Genomic DNA, 17,419 nt, shown 5'->3' with positions numbered 1-17,419 from the left:
TCCAGGTCGAAGCAGTCAAGTTAAAAATTTTCTATTTCGGATTCAGCTTTCAAATTTTGATATTCAACTGGAAGACTAGATCATATTGCATTCCAATATCCATTCAATCGTAGGAAAGAGGAATTAATCTAGAAACACAGACGATTTTCTCTATTATTGACGGAGGTGAATAGTCTAATAAAATATTAGATCTGTGATCTCTATCTACCTGAATCTTCCCTTCTTATGTCTAGAGTAAATTTTCGTTCACAATAGTTGTGGACATAATCAATCATAATCATAATTATCAACTGTATTCCAGTAGCCTATTTCTATCGAAAGCGCATGTTGTAGCTTATACCAGCCCATGACTGTTTTGGCTTAAACCTTATAATAAACAATCTACATGACTATCTGTATAGTTATCCTCTGCTCTTACTATACCTCTTGTACGTTTTGCCACAGATGTAACCTTTTGATCTTGCCTTTTGCCGCTGGCTGGTTACCGATCAAGTATGTCCGCCCAAGGTGATCTGACCACTGAGGGTCACAATTGCTACCATTTCAATCACTCACCATTATCATAACTAATCCCCAGAGCACAATACAATGGCTGGCACAACAATAGTCACCGCTGGTCACAGGTCATACAATATTCATCTGAAGATCAAAGCGATAGGTTAATACCGGCAGCTATGCGTATCAGTAGCATCAAACCCCCCTATTCCATCATACTACTATCTAACGGACCACATCAATTGATGTTTGGCTGTCTGCATCGATAACATTGGAATGTGTCATCAGCTACAGGCTTCATAGAAATGTACTATGTACTGTTTGTCAGGCAATCCTATTCCATCTCTCATGCATGTTACCATACGAGGCAAAGAAAAATTACATGTTATCATACGCTTTGATATTTTGAACTTCAGGGCCTCTGATGTATATACATGGATCACTAATGCTAGACAAGGAGGTGTTTTCATCTCTCGTTGTGATATTCAATCAATAGAATGATATATTTTGATGATATTCCATTGATATATCATGATAAACTACTCCTCATATCGCAATTATATTTATCCAATAAATAAATAATATATTATATATTTATATCACATATTCATCGAGAAATTCACATCTAGATATTAAAACTACAAATTGGCTACTACAACATAAGATTGATCGTTTAGTGATGATTTGAGCGATGATAAATTTCCGAAGCATACTCAAAAATGATAACCAGTTCTATATCAATTGAAACAGTTCTCCATCCTATGAAATCAGTACTTCAGAAGGAAACTATATAAGAGAAGAACAAAGTCCGTTACTTAATTTTTTCAGCTGTTCTATCGTATTTACCACAACATGCGGTTGTTCTACGCGTCCTGATTCTTCAAAATTCTGCTTTTAAATATGAATGAAAATTCATTTTAAACTACCTAGTCCGAGAAAACTCAATCAGATAGAGCTCCTGAATATTAGGGATAGTATGGGATTTCATATTCCATCTCTCAGGAAACTGGGAAGTCCGAAAAGACAAAATGATCTCACTCCAGGAGAACTCAATCAGAAGGAGAAAAAGATTGAAAAATGTTAAAACTACTTTGAAATTCCATCTTTCAAGAAATAATAGTGCTTGTATGATCTAGCATTAGGTCCTTATCAAATCAATCTACCTGACAATATATATTATTCTATTTCTCAGTTATCAAGATGGCCGAAAATGAGAATAAATATCACTAACGAGAAATCAAATAGAGGCAAAGAAAAATTCAAAAATATCAAAACACACTAAAACATTTTTATTCTATCTCTCAGGAAATCACAGCCGTATGATGCAGCTCCAAGCTCCCTTTTCGGAGCTGTTGACCCGCCCTGAAAGCCTTCATCGAGGTTTCCTTCAAATCAGTGCTTGGATCGGCCAGAAAGACACATTCGAAATGGGACAGCAGTCCCAAGAGAGAACGCCCAGAAAAGCTGATCGAATAGTGAGTGGAAGTTTTGCAGTGTAGTCAATGCTTAGGTTTGTGTGTCCTTTGGCTCCATGAGAACGCCGTTTCCACTTGAGCTGCCTTCCTGATTGCATCTTCACGGTTTTTGCCATCCTAAGTAGTTATGTTTGCTTCTTTGTAGCTCGTACGTATCTCAACTCTTTTCTCATCCTCCTTCTCCTCCTCAGACTCCTCCACCTCCACGTTCTGCTACCACTCCTCTCCCTCAAGAGGCTCAGTTTTCTCCTACAGTTGTCTTGATCCGATTTCCTTCCTTATTTTTGAACGATCTACCAATTTGTCATCTCTCAAGTTTGACAGAGCTCATCACTTGAACCGAGGCCGTATTGTAAGATGGAATTTCAGCTTCATCGATGATACAAAACGTCAAGATCATGTGGAGGCTGACTCATCCTCTTATAAGGACTCTCTATAATGCTGGGTTCTGATCGCAAATTTTCCACATGACTCTGCACAGATGTATTCGCCATCCAATAGTCCACTAATTCAATCGAGTATTTTCGGAGTATGATGTGGACCGTTCTAGACTACAATTTCGGCATAATATGAACCATGTAGTTCCTAGTGGAATGGAATATTACATTCATTCTCAAGAATGCAAGAGGCTCTTATGATATCCATTATCACCAATCCTATTATTGATGATGGAAAAATATTGAAACAGGTTGATACAATACCTTATCATCTATTATTTATTCATCAATAAACATCATTAATAATATGCAAAGGAGGAAATGGGCTCTCAACTGAAAATTGTTGAAATGAACTCGTTTCTATTTCAATACTTCCAGGTCACTACTAAATTCACCTATGACTGAGTTTTTGATGGATTTACATTGGAAAGTCATGCATAATCATGATCCATCATAATCAACAGTCCACTGTAATTTTCCTGTGACCTATACCCAATTATGTCCTTTGGTTATACTAAGTTACGTTATCCAGAAATGTAATTGGTTGATACGTTATCCAGAGATTCTCACTGACTGACATCAATAAATATATACAAATATTGATTCATTGGAGAATGTATTAAAATATCATGATGAGGATTTATCTCAAACGAAACAGATTCTAGCGCATAATAACTTATTTCAGTACAATATATTTTCAGTTCACAAATTGAGAGTAGATCAGAACAAGACTTAGTCATTCGAGATATTATGTATTTGAATCATATATTCAGTGAGTGTCTGTTATGTGAAATACTTGTTTTCTATGTGAAATCCAAGATCCTGCTGGGAGTAGAGTTTGTTAAGAATACCAAGGATTGTACTGACAGAAGAGTTATAATATTGCACTCACCAGCTCATTTTGAACTCCATTTTTATCCTTGTTAATATCATTTCTGAGTTATAGCGCAAGCTATATCATGTTTATTACGTCCCCTGGAATCCCTATATCATCATTAACAATGCTTGAAAGGCATTGCTCTGCAGAAAGATTCTAATTAATTTACTCCGGCTTTAGGCAGCAGAGCGGACCTGTATAATAACGCTAACGCCGGAGCGCGAAAAATAACAGCAGTTCTCACTAAAGTAAATTAGATTCATAAATCTCTATTAAAAGTATAACGAAGTTAATAAAGGCAAAAATAAAAGAGCAGAAATTACATCTTTCTATTATAATTCTGAGTCGCAGAACGCAGAGGGAGCACTCAACTGAGAGGTCTCAGCTTTCTCAATTCTATACTCCCCTGCTATACGGGTAGATTTTCATTGAATGTTGAAATTCTCATTCCATTGTTCTCTAATTAAAGTCTCACTGAAAATACTGATGATATTGAATTATATCGCTCCATCTCCGAATTCCAAAAGCAACTCAATCTGATTCCACTCAACAACAAACATTGATTTCATTGCATTCATAACATTCCATCAAAATTAAAGTTTATGAACATTCCTTCCTGTATGAGCATTCTGCCCTGTATATTCCATTTCCTTGTTTAAACAGAAGCTTATTCGCTGTCACCATCTTATATAAAATAATCCTTATTTTGAATTCAATCAAAGATGAACATGGAATCTTTTCACCTCTGAGTAATACTTATTGAAAAGTTATTCAATCCATAAATAGATGAAAATCCCATTCTAGATAGGTTGGAGCTGAGAGTGACAGTTTTGAATTACATGTATTGATATGATATTTATTGTAAGAAAATATGATGACACATAACTACGCTAATTATTGTAAGAAGGGATCATACAGTAGTCATGCCCAACTGGAATTGAATGATAGGATTGATTCATTCATACATCCATTTCATTCAATGACATAAATACTAAGTAGAAGAGATAACATAAATATTTTATCACTTCCAGGTTCAGAACACATCAATCAACCAATATAACATCTTTCAACAAGAAAATATAATATTCTGATAACATCTTTGGACATCTCAGAAAAGGTGATGATTGAATATAATCTGTAGGTGATACATAATTTAGTTTTCTTCATGTTATAGTTTAACAAATGAACACAGATATTCAAGTTTCTTTTTTATTTCAGGTGCTAATGTATCATAAAATAAATAACTGTACCGATAAAATATCAGTTAATAGCTAAATAATATGGAATACAAGAACAATTGCAACAGAAAATTTTCTGACTTTTTTTAAATTACTGCTTCAGAATTTACTGATTCATTATTGGTTATTGATCCTTTCAATAGTAATCTATTGTTGATCCGTATCATCCAATCAAAATGATCATATTTTGATAATGATCGATACCTCTCGTTAAAATGATGAGATAATTTCGAGTATATTACATCTGAATAATGAGTGTGATAGTAGTTATGAGCATGATTGCCTCTTAATTAATTAGGTTGAAAATGCATTCTGAAGTTTGGATCTTGAGTCACCAGTATGCGGACAAAAATGATAGTGTAGGAAGTGAGCACAGACTCCTGTGCCGGGATTGCATGTTCAAGAGCGTGGAAATGTCTCTTATGCTGCGGAGTGAACCCTATAACATTTCATTAACCCGGGCAAGAGGCACTTGAGAGGCTACTTTGTTAGTCATTCGTGAATCTTCCCTCAACAGCCGTTTTTTCTTTTCTGAAAAATTAATAAAGTTTTCCCCGTACCAGATGTTTTTCAGGCTTCTTCATTGGGGTGGTGACAAGGGGTTGGCTCGTGTGGCTCATGTTTCTCACTTTGCAAACTCCTCACTCTCTCTCTCTCTAGCAACACAACATATTCTATTAGTCTCATCCCCCTTCAATTTGTATCCGTTGCCGGAAGGAGTGAGGTTCCACAACCCTCCCAACCCAGTATCCCTTGTCGCCGAAGCAAAGAGTCAAGAGAGTTCACCCCTCAGCTTCTCAGCGAGTCTCTTTCGAGAGAGCAGGTTCGACTCACACACAACTTTGCTCGTAGCGCAACGCTCTAATGAATAAAAGATTTGCCGCAATTTGGACAGAGATTCTTCTCCGCTTTCGCTGCCATTATTTTGGAGGAAGAGCGAACATCACTCCTTATTAGTGGCGGCTACCCGTAGAGAGCTCACGCCTTTTAACAGACTCCCCCGCCCCTCTCCACAACACTCTCTCGCCCCCACCCAACACAGACACCGCACTTGCCCACTCATGTGCGTGCCCAGATTTACAACTTTGAACCGGCATTGCTTGCTTGTACCCTATAAACACCTTCCCCAAATTACTCCAGCGTTCAGATTCTTCCGCCATCGAACTACATTTCTGAACAGTATTCATGTTTTGAAGGTTGAATCAAATCTGTTGATTTATCACTTGTTGTTAATGAATAATTGAATATATCTTTAATCCATGAAGAGCCTTATTTACACAAGTAACTGAATCAACAAATTAACTTATTGAAATTATGGAATATAGTATAAAAAGAAAAGAAAGCAAAAAGCATTTACACATATGAAATAATGGAGACAAATTTAGGGGAAATTGTTGTCTCCATTGTGAATAAATAAATAAATATGACAGTGTGCAATAGTAATGTTTTATTGTTGATAGATGTCATGCTATCCACTTTTTGATGTTTCTTCTTCAAATTACTCCAGCGTTCAAATTCTACCGTCATCAAACAACATTTCTAAACATTATTCATATTTGGGAAGTTTTTTTACGCTTTAATTTGTTGCTTTATCGCTAGTATTTCATGAATATGAAAAATCGACAGTGTTTGATTGTAGTGATTTACTGTTAATTGATTCAATGTTTATTTACTGTTAATTGTATTCAAATGTTCCCATTGTTTCAATGGTGAATAAATTAATCAATTTATCAATAGAAATCGACTCTTAATAATGATCTGAAGAATATCTCAAAACAAAGAAAATCATCAAGATGATTATAATTGAACACATACAATTCTCTAACATACTTTCTCTTGTTTTCAGCTTGAACATTCTGATGTGAAATGAATTTGGACGCCTTCATCTGCTTCTTATCTGCCGTGATATACCACAACACCTTGGATGCTGGATTTGTATACGATGACAGGTGAGATTTCAATAGCATAATTTTCCACTTATGTATGCCTCAAATAGAACTCACTTGTCCAATGCTTTTATCATTCATCCATAATAATATGCTCACTCCACAATGAACAAATCAATATAATCTCATCATATTCCGATATTCATATTCACATATCAACTATAGTCAACCGCACGAAAATAGTCCGATGGAAATTGGAATGGTTGAGTACCTCCTCACCCTCCCACTTCAATAGACCTTTCCAACTCGTCAGTTGTTTTGAAAATATTAGTCTACACCCATTCATAATCTTCAGTGGAGAACATTGTCCACAGCTGCGTCAACTATTATTTGGCAACGTTGCATTCATCTATTTCCATCGGACTATTTTCGCGCGGTTGACTATAGTTACATATAGTTAGTCAGCCTGCCGTGGAAAGATATTCTTAAAAACAACTGATTTTTTATAGAAAATTGATTTTGAATGTAGTCATATTTTGTGAACTGATCAGAGTCTTTGAAACTACAACAGGGATTCCCTTGATTCCAATAAGGTTTTCCAAGTTCAAAGTGATGAATATTAAATCTAAGAATAGCTTTATTTTCAGACTTGTGGGAGAGATTAAGGGCACCTCTCCTACTTGACCATGAATATGCATAGACTTTAATATTGTGAATTCACAAAGCAAATCGCAATTCGAAACTTATAACCCACAAACATTTGAGCAGATTCGAATTTGTGAGTGGAAGTTTGTCGCGACAAGTAGAAAATTACTCTCTGAACACTGAAAAGTCGAACGATTGAGACCAGTTGGAGTTGTGAGTGAGCTGAAGCGTGCTCCGACAAATCAAATAGCGTGCGCAATATGTTATCACCGGCAGCCTTTTCTATTAGACAGGACTCCTGAAAAACGACAGCAGCAAGACAGCTCGAGCACTCGGAGCCAAATTGCGTCTGAGGGAGGATTCTCTCACCTGTTGCTTTCGATTGCTACTGATTCGCTTAGCACACTTTTTAGATACACCTCACAGCTTTCTCTCAGTTCGCTCACTACAAAGATTGTCGGGCTATCTCGGTTTATCATGCTACCGCACGGGAAAAACAAGTGGAGTGCTTGTAGTTTTTCATTGGAGAGTCACTTTTTCACCATATTATAATCACTCTAGAGTCACTTTTTCCATCATCTAATGAGTATGAAATCACTCTTTGAACATGTGAACCAGTAACTCAATAACAAATGTTATTTCTCACCAGTAGAATGTGAGCGCACTGTTGTCGTTTTTATGCTAATGCTATGGAATCACTCTTGATCCTATGAACCAGTAACTTTGTTCAAATAAAACCCTGTGCAGATCTCAGTTTTCAGCATGAAACTCAATGGCAAATGTTATTCCTTACCAGAATTTGAGCACAATGTTGCCGGTTTTATCCTAATGCTATGAAAATGACCTACGCTATTTTTCACTCTTTTTTCACAACACAATTAGCTCACAGGATTTTTGGTTTCTGTAAAATCTGGCAGCGCTGTACTCCTTGAGAGCAATGCTGCAATCTGAGGCTTGGACGGACTACAGTAGATACGTATATTTCTATGGTCTAGTAATAGTGCATATCAATGGAAAACTATGGAAAATTGGATCTCATGTTACACGAAATAGAATACTCCTTTGTGATAAGCGTCAGACATTTTCATAACTGGTACATGATTTTAAGAGGTCCGTAGATATTCAATTATCAATACAATATCACAAATCATGACTGGCAAGGAGCAACTGGCTCCACCCAAAACTGCTCTTCTCCAAAATTTCATAAATTTTATATCCCTTCATATTCCATATTTGAAGAGTTACTTCCACCACGCACAACACAATCTAATCAATGAGAAGTTCATTTGTATTTTCTTTACTGTATTTTCATTTGTATTAACACTTTACATGTATTTTAATCCCTCTAGCCATTAGCTATTTGAGGGATATTAAAAAAATACATTTTTATTTACTAGGTTTCAATACATAAAGAAATGTAAATAAATTATATATTGAATGATAGTGGTATCAATATCATCAGTAATCGATGATAACCAAGAGTTTCTCGATGGTAGTCATCTCTAAGGATATTCAAATGGAGTACAGTCAGTTTAGACAGTTTGGTCTTGAAGAGTGGCGCTCATGTTGTATTCTGCTGAAAACGTACACCATCAGAACGAGCGAGCGAGCGGACATGAGGATATTGAGAATAAATTATTCTCCAGTGTAGGCTTGCACGTTTTTATCACCACGAGGAACTCCGGTATTCATTACACCATAAATGGTAATGCCTCTCTCAGTCGCCTCCTCATTTGACTTGAAGTAATTCGAAACCCATCCGGAAAGGGATAAAATTGAGAGCGCAGAAAAAAGATGCAGAAAATTGGAACGCGAATTGAGAAGAGAAGCTAGCAGATCTGAGCTGATGAATAATGCAGATTCGTACACCCTGTCTTAACCCTTAATTCCTTTCTCCATTGGCTTGTTCTCGGCTTCGCTCTTGGACCTATCTCAATAATTTCATTCAAGAATAATCCGAATCACCTTTGTTCAATCTTCTTTATTGTCGCCAGCATTTCTCCCTTCGGCGACATTTTTTCATCCAGCTCTCTAGGCACTCCGATTGATTTGGAACAGAGTTCACTAACGGCTACAGAATAGAACTCGTTACGGCTAATTGGATAGCTTCTGCAGAGTCCCATTACAATCAATGGTCATTGTCCCCGTACCAAACACTCCAGATGTTTTCCTTGGCAAGAATTGTGCGAGTTGTTATTAACTTCTTTCTTACCACGTGTTTATCGCTAATCTCTATCGCATCTCACGTCTTGATCTGAGAACGATACTATTTTTCCACACTTGGAGAAAAATAATATCCAGCTGAAAGTGTTATTAGTTTTGTCATAACTAAAACAATATAGTTTTGTCATCTTCTACATGTTGCAGATCACATTGTTACATAATCAATTCATGTGAGTAGTCATGACAAAACTATTGGAAGTAATGAAAAAACCGGTTTGAAATTATTTTCATAGTCGAAAAAATGAATTTGAACTACATGAATTCCTAAAACCATAGAACAATCGTCTATTGGAAAGCGAAGCTCAAAAATAACAATTCTCTAGTATAATGTCACTCCAATATTCTATTATACTCAATATAGCATGAATACTCACGATCCAGATCAGCGAAAGCAATAAATTATTATCCTAGACTATAGCAGAAAGCTGGTATAAATATTATAAAAACTGATATTATAAATGGATCGATCTGATACAACTGGGACTGGAACTTCACAAGTAGTATCTCATTTCACTGTTTCTATTACAGATTTGAATGCTGCAAAATTGCGTTTGAGATATTATATTGGGAGATGTTTGTATGAAACATGGGGTTGCCATATCGAACTGGAAAGGAGAGGGAAAGAAGATAATTCTCCTCCTCCTCTTCCTAGGGGCTTGATCTTGCTATCATTAAAGTTATCAGTATCCTCGTAGGATGCTTACGAGTGTGAATGTTGAATGTCTGCGTGTGTGCTTGTCTTTTAAATTTCTATTATTTTCGCAGTTTTTTCCCTTGTCTATAAAACATTTTATTCTGCAAAACGTATTGCATTGCAATTCTGTATCTATTACAATTCTCAAAAATATGTATTGATTAGGTAACTACATCTTATCCTCATTCTTTTCAAAATTTTTCCTATTTATAATCTTCTTAATTGCTATCTGATTTTCCCCACTTTTCTTTATTCTCTTTCCCAGGTATTGAATACTGTTAGGCCTACACAGGTTCTTTTTCCATATCCACTATTCATAAAATGAACGAATTTCATCTTTGATTCCAATTCTTACTGTATTAATTCTCTTCAGTAGCTTGTCTTTTATTTTGTTTTAATTTATTTTTTTGCTTTTTCTTTCAGAAGTGAAGTGATTGAGTTTATTGAAAAACACTTATTTTCTAAAATAATTTTATTATTCAATATTGATCTCTCATATTTATTACATTTTATTGTCATTTCTTGCTTCAATTTTTTTTGTTGTCTCTGCATATTTTGTATTGTATAGTTTGCTAACGACGTGGTTAAGTGGTAGAGTGGACAATATTGTCCAAACTTCGCCACGTCAACATAAATAAAAAAGTCATTCTATTCTATTCTTCCTCCTTTCTTCCATTTTATTCATGATTCTTATTTCCATTCAATCCTACAGTCTTCTTCTGAAGCTTTTCTTGATTAAAATGAACTATATACTTTCCATTTATTACCGACGCTATAGTTGAAGTAATGAAAGTATTCCCTCTTTTGTTTCTTGTATTGATTTTTCTATCATCTTCCATGTAAAGGCCTACATCAAATCGAGTAGAATTATTAGCTTTCTGCCTTGCTACTAAACGGACAGCTGTCTGTTCAGTAATTAATTCATGGCTCATAGCTGGAGCTGCCTTGTCTTTTGATTGCTGGGTAAACAATGGACGTTCCGCAGGGTATAACGCATCAAGAAAGATGAGACGCTTTTGTCTTTGTGATCCGAGATTTGCAGCGAAATCTCTAGCTGGCTGACTTGACGGTCGAAAGCTATCTCTGGCTCGCCCTTAAGCCCTTGAAGGGAAAGTCGGCCCTTCCTCCGGCATTGCACAGGGCACAGGGCTTGCACTAAGCGGCTTTGAATCGCTATTAATTTCTCCTCCCTCGACTGTGTGCATCGGGGTGCCCTCTTTCAAAACAGAGCGCTTAACAACAGACGCCGGCCAGAGATAAAACTGGCTGCCGAGTCGGCTATTTCTCCTGGCGCTGCTCGCGTCATGTATGATAAGAGCTCTTTGATTGCTGCTGTATTAGTTTCTTAACAGGGGAGATTAGGCATTCCTATTGCGAGTAGGAATATGAAACAAAAATATGAAGCCAGTATTTCCTCATTTTGAAGTTTTTCTGAAACTTTCGTTCACCAAAACAATATATCAGGATTACTACGTTCCATAGTCTTTTGTTACCAAATCTACCCCTTTTTCAATTCCAATAGTAGAGGAGTGATTATCAGCTTTGATCTTCACAGACTAAAATAGATTTTCCGACTCACATTATTGTGATCGCTTTATCGTAGTAGGCTTATTCGATTGGCATCATTTATGCTTGATTAGATATTAGTTGAACAAAAAGTGTATTGAAATTTTCGTACCTCGAAATCCATCAATATTTATTCATCACATTGTGTATACTTGACATGAGCAAAGGCACAACAGGCTCATTTCCAAAACTGTCCCGTTTTAGATATTCATACTATACAGTCCGAATCAGAATGTAGTTTGAGTCACTTTCACATTTTCAAAAACAATATTCACACACTTCTAACCTCAGAAAAACGAGCAAATTTTTAACCAATACTATTCAATCCCAAAACTAATTGAAAATTTAGAGTAGTAATCGTTCAAAAATTCTGAATTTTGAATGAACCTTGAAAATTAGAAATTTAGAAAATTCAAATATGTTCCATAATTTTTTATGTTCCACTTCAAATTTATTTTCACATACCATTATGTATATTTCTATATAATTAAGTTTACTACTTTGGATGCACATTAATAACGTGATTGATTTAAGTTTTCTACTTTGGAAGCACATTGATAACGTGATTGATGTGAGTTTGAAGAACCTGATAAATCTGACATTCTGTTAGACTATTATTCTACATATTTATAAAGACATTTTTCTACAACTGCGCGTAAAGAAAGAATTTACATACTCAATTCTCCTCGTAAAACAGCTTATTTCTGAGGAAAATCTACTCTTTCGCTCGCTAACAATCCGCGCATGCGCAGTAGATTTTCTTTACGCTCGCTGATCATTCGCGCATGCGCAGGAGAGTTTCTTTACGCTCGCTAATCAGCTGATGGTAAGCCAAAAAGTCAGATCTTAACCTAAGAAGTCGGTAATTGTAACTCCGCCGATATAAGTTATTTAACAGGTTTGGGCAGTTGTAGAAAAATTTTGTATGTAATTCGCGCGTAATGCTTCTTTATCGCTCTTGCAAAATTATCAATGATAACTGTTTTGCGCGAGCGATAAAGTCGCGCATTACGCTCTTAATACATGAATAGCTATTTTCATTCTCATCTCGAGTGCAATCAATTATTATAATCAAGGTGAAATATCCAACTGGAAAACTCAGACGTTCATCAAATCCAATAACTGCAATCAATGTCAATACTGGTGGAAAGTGAACATATTCTGATAATATCGACGTGAATTCTTATACTTTGTACCGGAATCGAATCGGAAAAATCTCTACTTCAACATTATATATAGGTTTATAATATTGAATTGGGAAATTCAAACGATCCGCAAGATATTAGGTTCAATTCCAATTCCAATCCCTGCCAATACTGAATGGGGGAGCTTCTTTAATTATTGAGTTCACGACCATTAATGATCGAGTATTTGTAATATAATACATTGTTCAGTTTTGTTATTGAAGAGAGGTGGCTTTCATTAACACATTCATATCACGAGTGCGCCATTGTGTAGTAAAATCATTTTCAAGATCAATCAGTACAGGGCTCATTTCCTGCAACATAACTCGTCGCCTGGAAAGCAATATCACCTGCTAGTCTGCCGCTTTCTCCATTCAAATACTCGGCCCTGTTTCCCCGCTCAGTATATTACAATACGACATGAATGAAATATAGTTCAGGGATCATTGTTTCCACAAAGTTAATTAAAGCGACCAGCTGGGTAGCGCGTAATTTAGCACTCTCTGCTGGGTGGCGATGGAATCACTCTCTCTGCACCTACAACCTTCAGCTTCGAAGTCCAACGTGAAGTTTGAACTCAATACCTACCTAGAGATCTAGACAAAAATATATTGTCAACAATTGGATTCTTACTCACTTTCCATCCAAGAGAATCTCTTTTGAATGAACCAATAATTGATTCAATCATTGAACAATAGGGCGCGATCATTTTCTCAATAATTATTCTGTGAAATAATGACGATATTCTTATTATTATGGAGAGGGATTCATGGCAGACAGTATAGAATGTAATGATACATTCTATCTTCACTGATTAAGGAGTTTAGGCCTAGAATAAAACAATCTTATAATTATAATTATCTGTGAGTTTTCTATTGTTTAGGTTTGTAAACTTCAATAACTGAGGTCACAGATTCTAAACTCAATTGTTTATTTAGTCTATTTATTCTATGTATTTTGAAGTTTTGTGTACCCACTCAACTCATTTGCCATTTGTCAGTGGTATAGTGTTGAATGTAGCTTGGTTTTAAACGCTAGCTACTAACAGCGATAATTAATTCCTAAATCTGCCTTTTAGTTTGAACTTGAAATTCTTCCTCCTTTCTTCCATTTTATTCATGATTCTTATTTCCATTCAATCCTACAGTCTTCTTCTGAAGCTTTTCTTGATTAAAATGAACTATATACTTTCCATTTATTACTGACGCTATAGTTGAAGTAATGAAAGTATTCCCTCTTTTGTTTCTTGTATTGATTTTTCTATCATCTTCCATGTAAAGGCCTACATCAAATCGAGTAGAATTATTAGCTTTCTGCCTTGCTACTAAACGGACAGCTGTCTGTTCAGTAATTAATTCATGGCTCATAGCTGGAGCTGCCTTGTCTTTTGATTGCTGGGTAAACAATGGACGTTCCGCAGGGTATAACGCATCAAGAAAGATGAGACGCTTTTGTCTTTGTGATCCGAGATTTGCAGCGAAATCTCTAGCTGGCTGACTTGACGGTCGAAAGCTATCTCTGGCTCGCCCTTAAGCCCTTGAAGGGAAAGTCGGCCCTTCCTCCGGCATTGCACAGGGCACAGGGCTTGCACTAAGCGGCTTTGAATCGCTATTAATTTCTCCTCCCTCGACTGTGTGCATCGGGGTGCCCTCTTTCAAAACAGAGCGCTTAACAACAGACGCCGGCCAGAGATAAAACTGGCTGCCGAGTCGGCTATTTCTCCTGGCGCTGCTCGCGTCATGTATGATAAGAGCTCTTTGATTGCTGCTGTATTAGTTTCTTAACAGGGGAGATTAGGCATTCCTATTGCGAGTAGGAATATGAAACAAAAATATGAAGCCAGTATTTCCTCATTTTGAAGTTTCTGAAACTTTCGTTCACCAAAACAATATATCAGGATTACTACGTTCCATAGTCTTTTGTTACCAAATCTACCCCTTTTTCAATTCCAATAGTAGAGGAGTGATTATCAGCTTTGATCTTCACAGACTAAAATAGATTTTCCGACTCACATTATTGTGATCGCTTTATCGTAGTAGGCTTATTCGATTGGCATCATTTATCCTTGATTAGATATTAGTTGAACAAAAAGTGTATTGAAATTTTCGTACCTCGAAATCCATCAATATTTATTCATCACATTGTGTATACTTGACATGAGCAAAGGCACAACAGGCTCATTTCCAAAACTGTCCCGTTTTGGATATTCATACTATACAGTCCGAATCAGAATGTAGTTTGAGTCACTTTCACATTTTCAAAAACAATTCACACACTTCTAACCTCAGAAAAACGAGCAAATTTTTAACCAATACTATTCAATCCCAAAACTAATTGAAAATTTAGAGTAGTAATCGTTCAAAAATTCTGAATTTTGAATGAACCTTGAAAATTAGAAATTTAGAAAATTCAAATATGTTCCATCATTTTTTATGTTCCACTTTATGTATATTTCTATATAATTAAGTTTACTACTTTGGATGCACATTAATAACGTGATTGATTTAAGTTTTCTACTTTGGAAGCACATTGATAACGTGATTGATGTGAGTTTGAAGAACCTGATAAATCTGACATTCTGTTAGACTATTATTCTACATATTTATTAACACATTTTTCTACAACTGCGCGTAAAGAAAGAATTTACATACTCAATTCTCCTCGTAAAACAGCTTATTTCTGAGGAAAATCTACTCTTTCGCTCGCCAACAATCCGCGCATGCGCAGTAGATTTTCTTTACGCTCGCTGATCATTCGCGCATGCGCAGGAGAGTTTCTTTACGCTCGCTAATCAGCTGATGGTAAGCCAAAAAGTCAGATCTTAACCTAAGAAGTCGGTAATTGTAACTCCGCCGATATAAGTTATTTAACAGGTTTGGGCAGTTGTAGAAAAATTTTGTATGTAATTCGCGCGTAATGCTTCTTTATCGCTCTTGCAAAATTATCAATGATATCTGTTTTGCGCGAGCGATAAAGTCGCACATTACGCTCTTAATACATGAATAGCTATTTTCATTCTCATCTCGAGTGCAATCAATTATTATAATCAAGGTGAAATATCCAACTGGAAAACTCAGACGTTCATCAAATCCAATAACTGCAATCAATGTCAATACTGGTGGACAGTGAACATATTCTGATAATATCGACGTGAATTCTTATACTTCGTACCGGAATCGAATCGGAAAAATTTCTTCTTCAACATTATATATAGGTTTATAATATTGAATTGGGAAATTCAAACGATCCGCAAGATATTAGGTTCAATTCCAATTCCAATCCCTGCCAATACTGAATGGGGGAGCTTCTTTAATTATTGAGTTCACGACCATTAATGATCGAGTATTTGTAATATAATACATTGTTCAGTTTTGTTATTGAAGAGAGGTGGCTTTCATTAGCACATTCATATCACGAGTGCGCCATTGTGTAGTAAAATCATTTTCAAGATCAATCAGTACAGGGCTCATTTCCTGCAACATAACTCGTCGCCTGGAAAGCAATATCACCTGCTAGTCTGCCGCTTTCACCATTCAAATACTCGGCCCTGTTTCCCCGCTCAGTATATTACAATACGACATGAATGAAATATAGTTCAGGGATCATTGTTTCCACAAAGTTAATTAAAGCGACCAGCTGGGTAGCGCGTAATTTAGCACTCTCTGCTGGGTGGCGATGGAATCACTCTCTCTGCACCTACAACCTTCAGCTTCGAAGTCCAACGTGAAGTTTGAACTCAATACCTACCTAGAGATCTAGACAAAAATATATTGTCAACAATTGGATTCTTACTCACTTTCCATCCAAGAGAATCTCTTTTGAATGAACCAATAATTGATTCAATCATTGAACAATAGGGCGCGATCATTTATTATGCATTATTATCCTCAATTATTCTGTAAAAGACTGACGATATTCTTATTTATGGAAAGGGGTTTATGAGTTTAGGCATACAATAAAACTATCTTATCTGTGAGTTTTCTATTGTTTAGGTTTGTAAACTTCAATAACTGAGGTCACAGATTCTAAACTCAATTATCTAGTCTATGTGGAAGTATTTTGAAGTTTTGTGTTGTAATGACGGGACTTTGTCAGCCCTAAATTTCGTAACAAAGAAAAAATATAATAATTGTTTTTAAAACCTCCAATCAACTGTTTAAATTATTTGAATCCACGGTTGGGAGCTTTAGATTGATTCGTTCATGCAAATGCCAAGATCTTCACTATTGTTCAACAACACCTGTTTTAGAAACAAAGTAACTAGAGCCAGGAACGTAAAATAAAAGATTTTATAGAAATGCTACTGATATTAATTTATTAGTTGAATTATACAATTATCGGTCATATTTGAAATTCTGTTACATCGAATTATAATATTCACTGCAATCAATGTCAATACTGGTGGACAGTGAACATATTCTGATAATATCGACGTGAATTCTTATACTTCGTACCGGAATCGAATCGGAAAAATTTCTACTTCAACATTATATATAGGTTTATAATATTGAATTGGGAAATTCAAACGATCCGCAAGATATTAGGTTCAATTCCAATTCCAATCCCTGCCAATACTGAATGGGGGAGCTTCTTTAATTATTGAGTTCACGACCATTAATGATCGAGTATTTGTAATATAATACATTGTTCAGTTTTGTTATTGAAGAGAGGTGGCTTTCATTAGCACATTGATAACGTG

At 35.9% G+C, this 17,419-nt stretch overlaps 1 protein-coding gene across 1 annotated transcript in view; it reads left to right on the top strand.

Moving 5' to 3' along the window:
- The window catches only part of LOC111053779 (protein O-mannosyl-transferase TMTC2), a 147,631-nt gene that overhangs the window by 11,839 nt on the left and 118,373 nt on the right, over positions 1-17,419 (top strand). Inside the window, 1 exon segment of the mRNA XM_039427788.1 lies at positions 6,369-6,471. Within this exon segment, the coding sequence (XP_039283722.1) occupies positions 6,389-6,471 (83 nt within the window). The 5' untranslated portion in view covers positions 6,369-6,388.

This window comes from Nilaparvata lugens, chromosome 5 (assembly GCF_014356525.2).
Source record: "Nilaparvata lugens isolate BPH chromosome 5, ASM1435652v1, whole genome shotgun sequence".
Lineage (NCBI taxonomy): Eukaryota > Metazoa > Arthropoda > Insecta > Hemiptera > Delphacidae > Nilaparvata > Nilaparvata lugens.
Note: the sequence above shows the minus strand (reverse complement) of the source record. Positions and strands in the feature narration are given on the sequence as shown.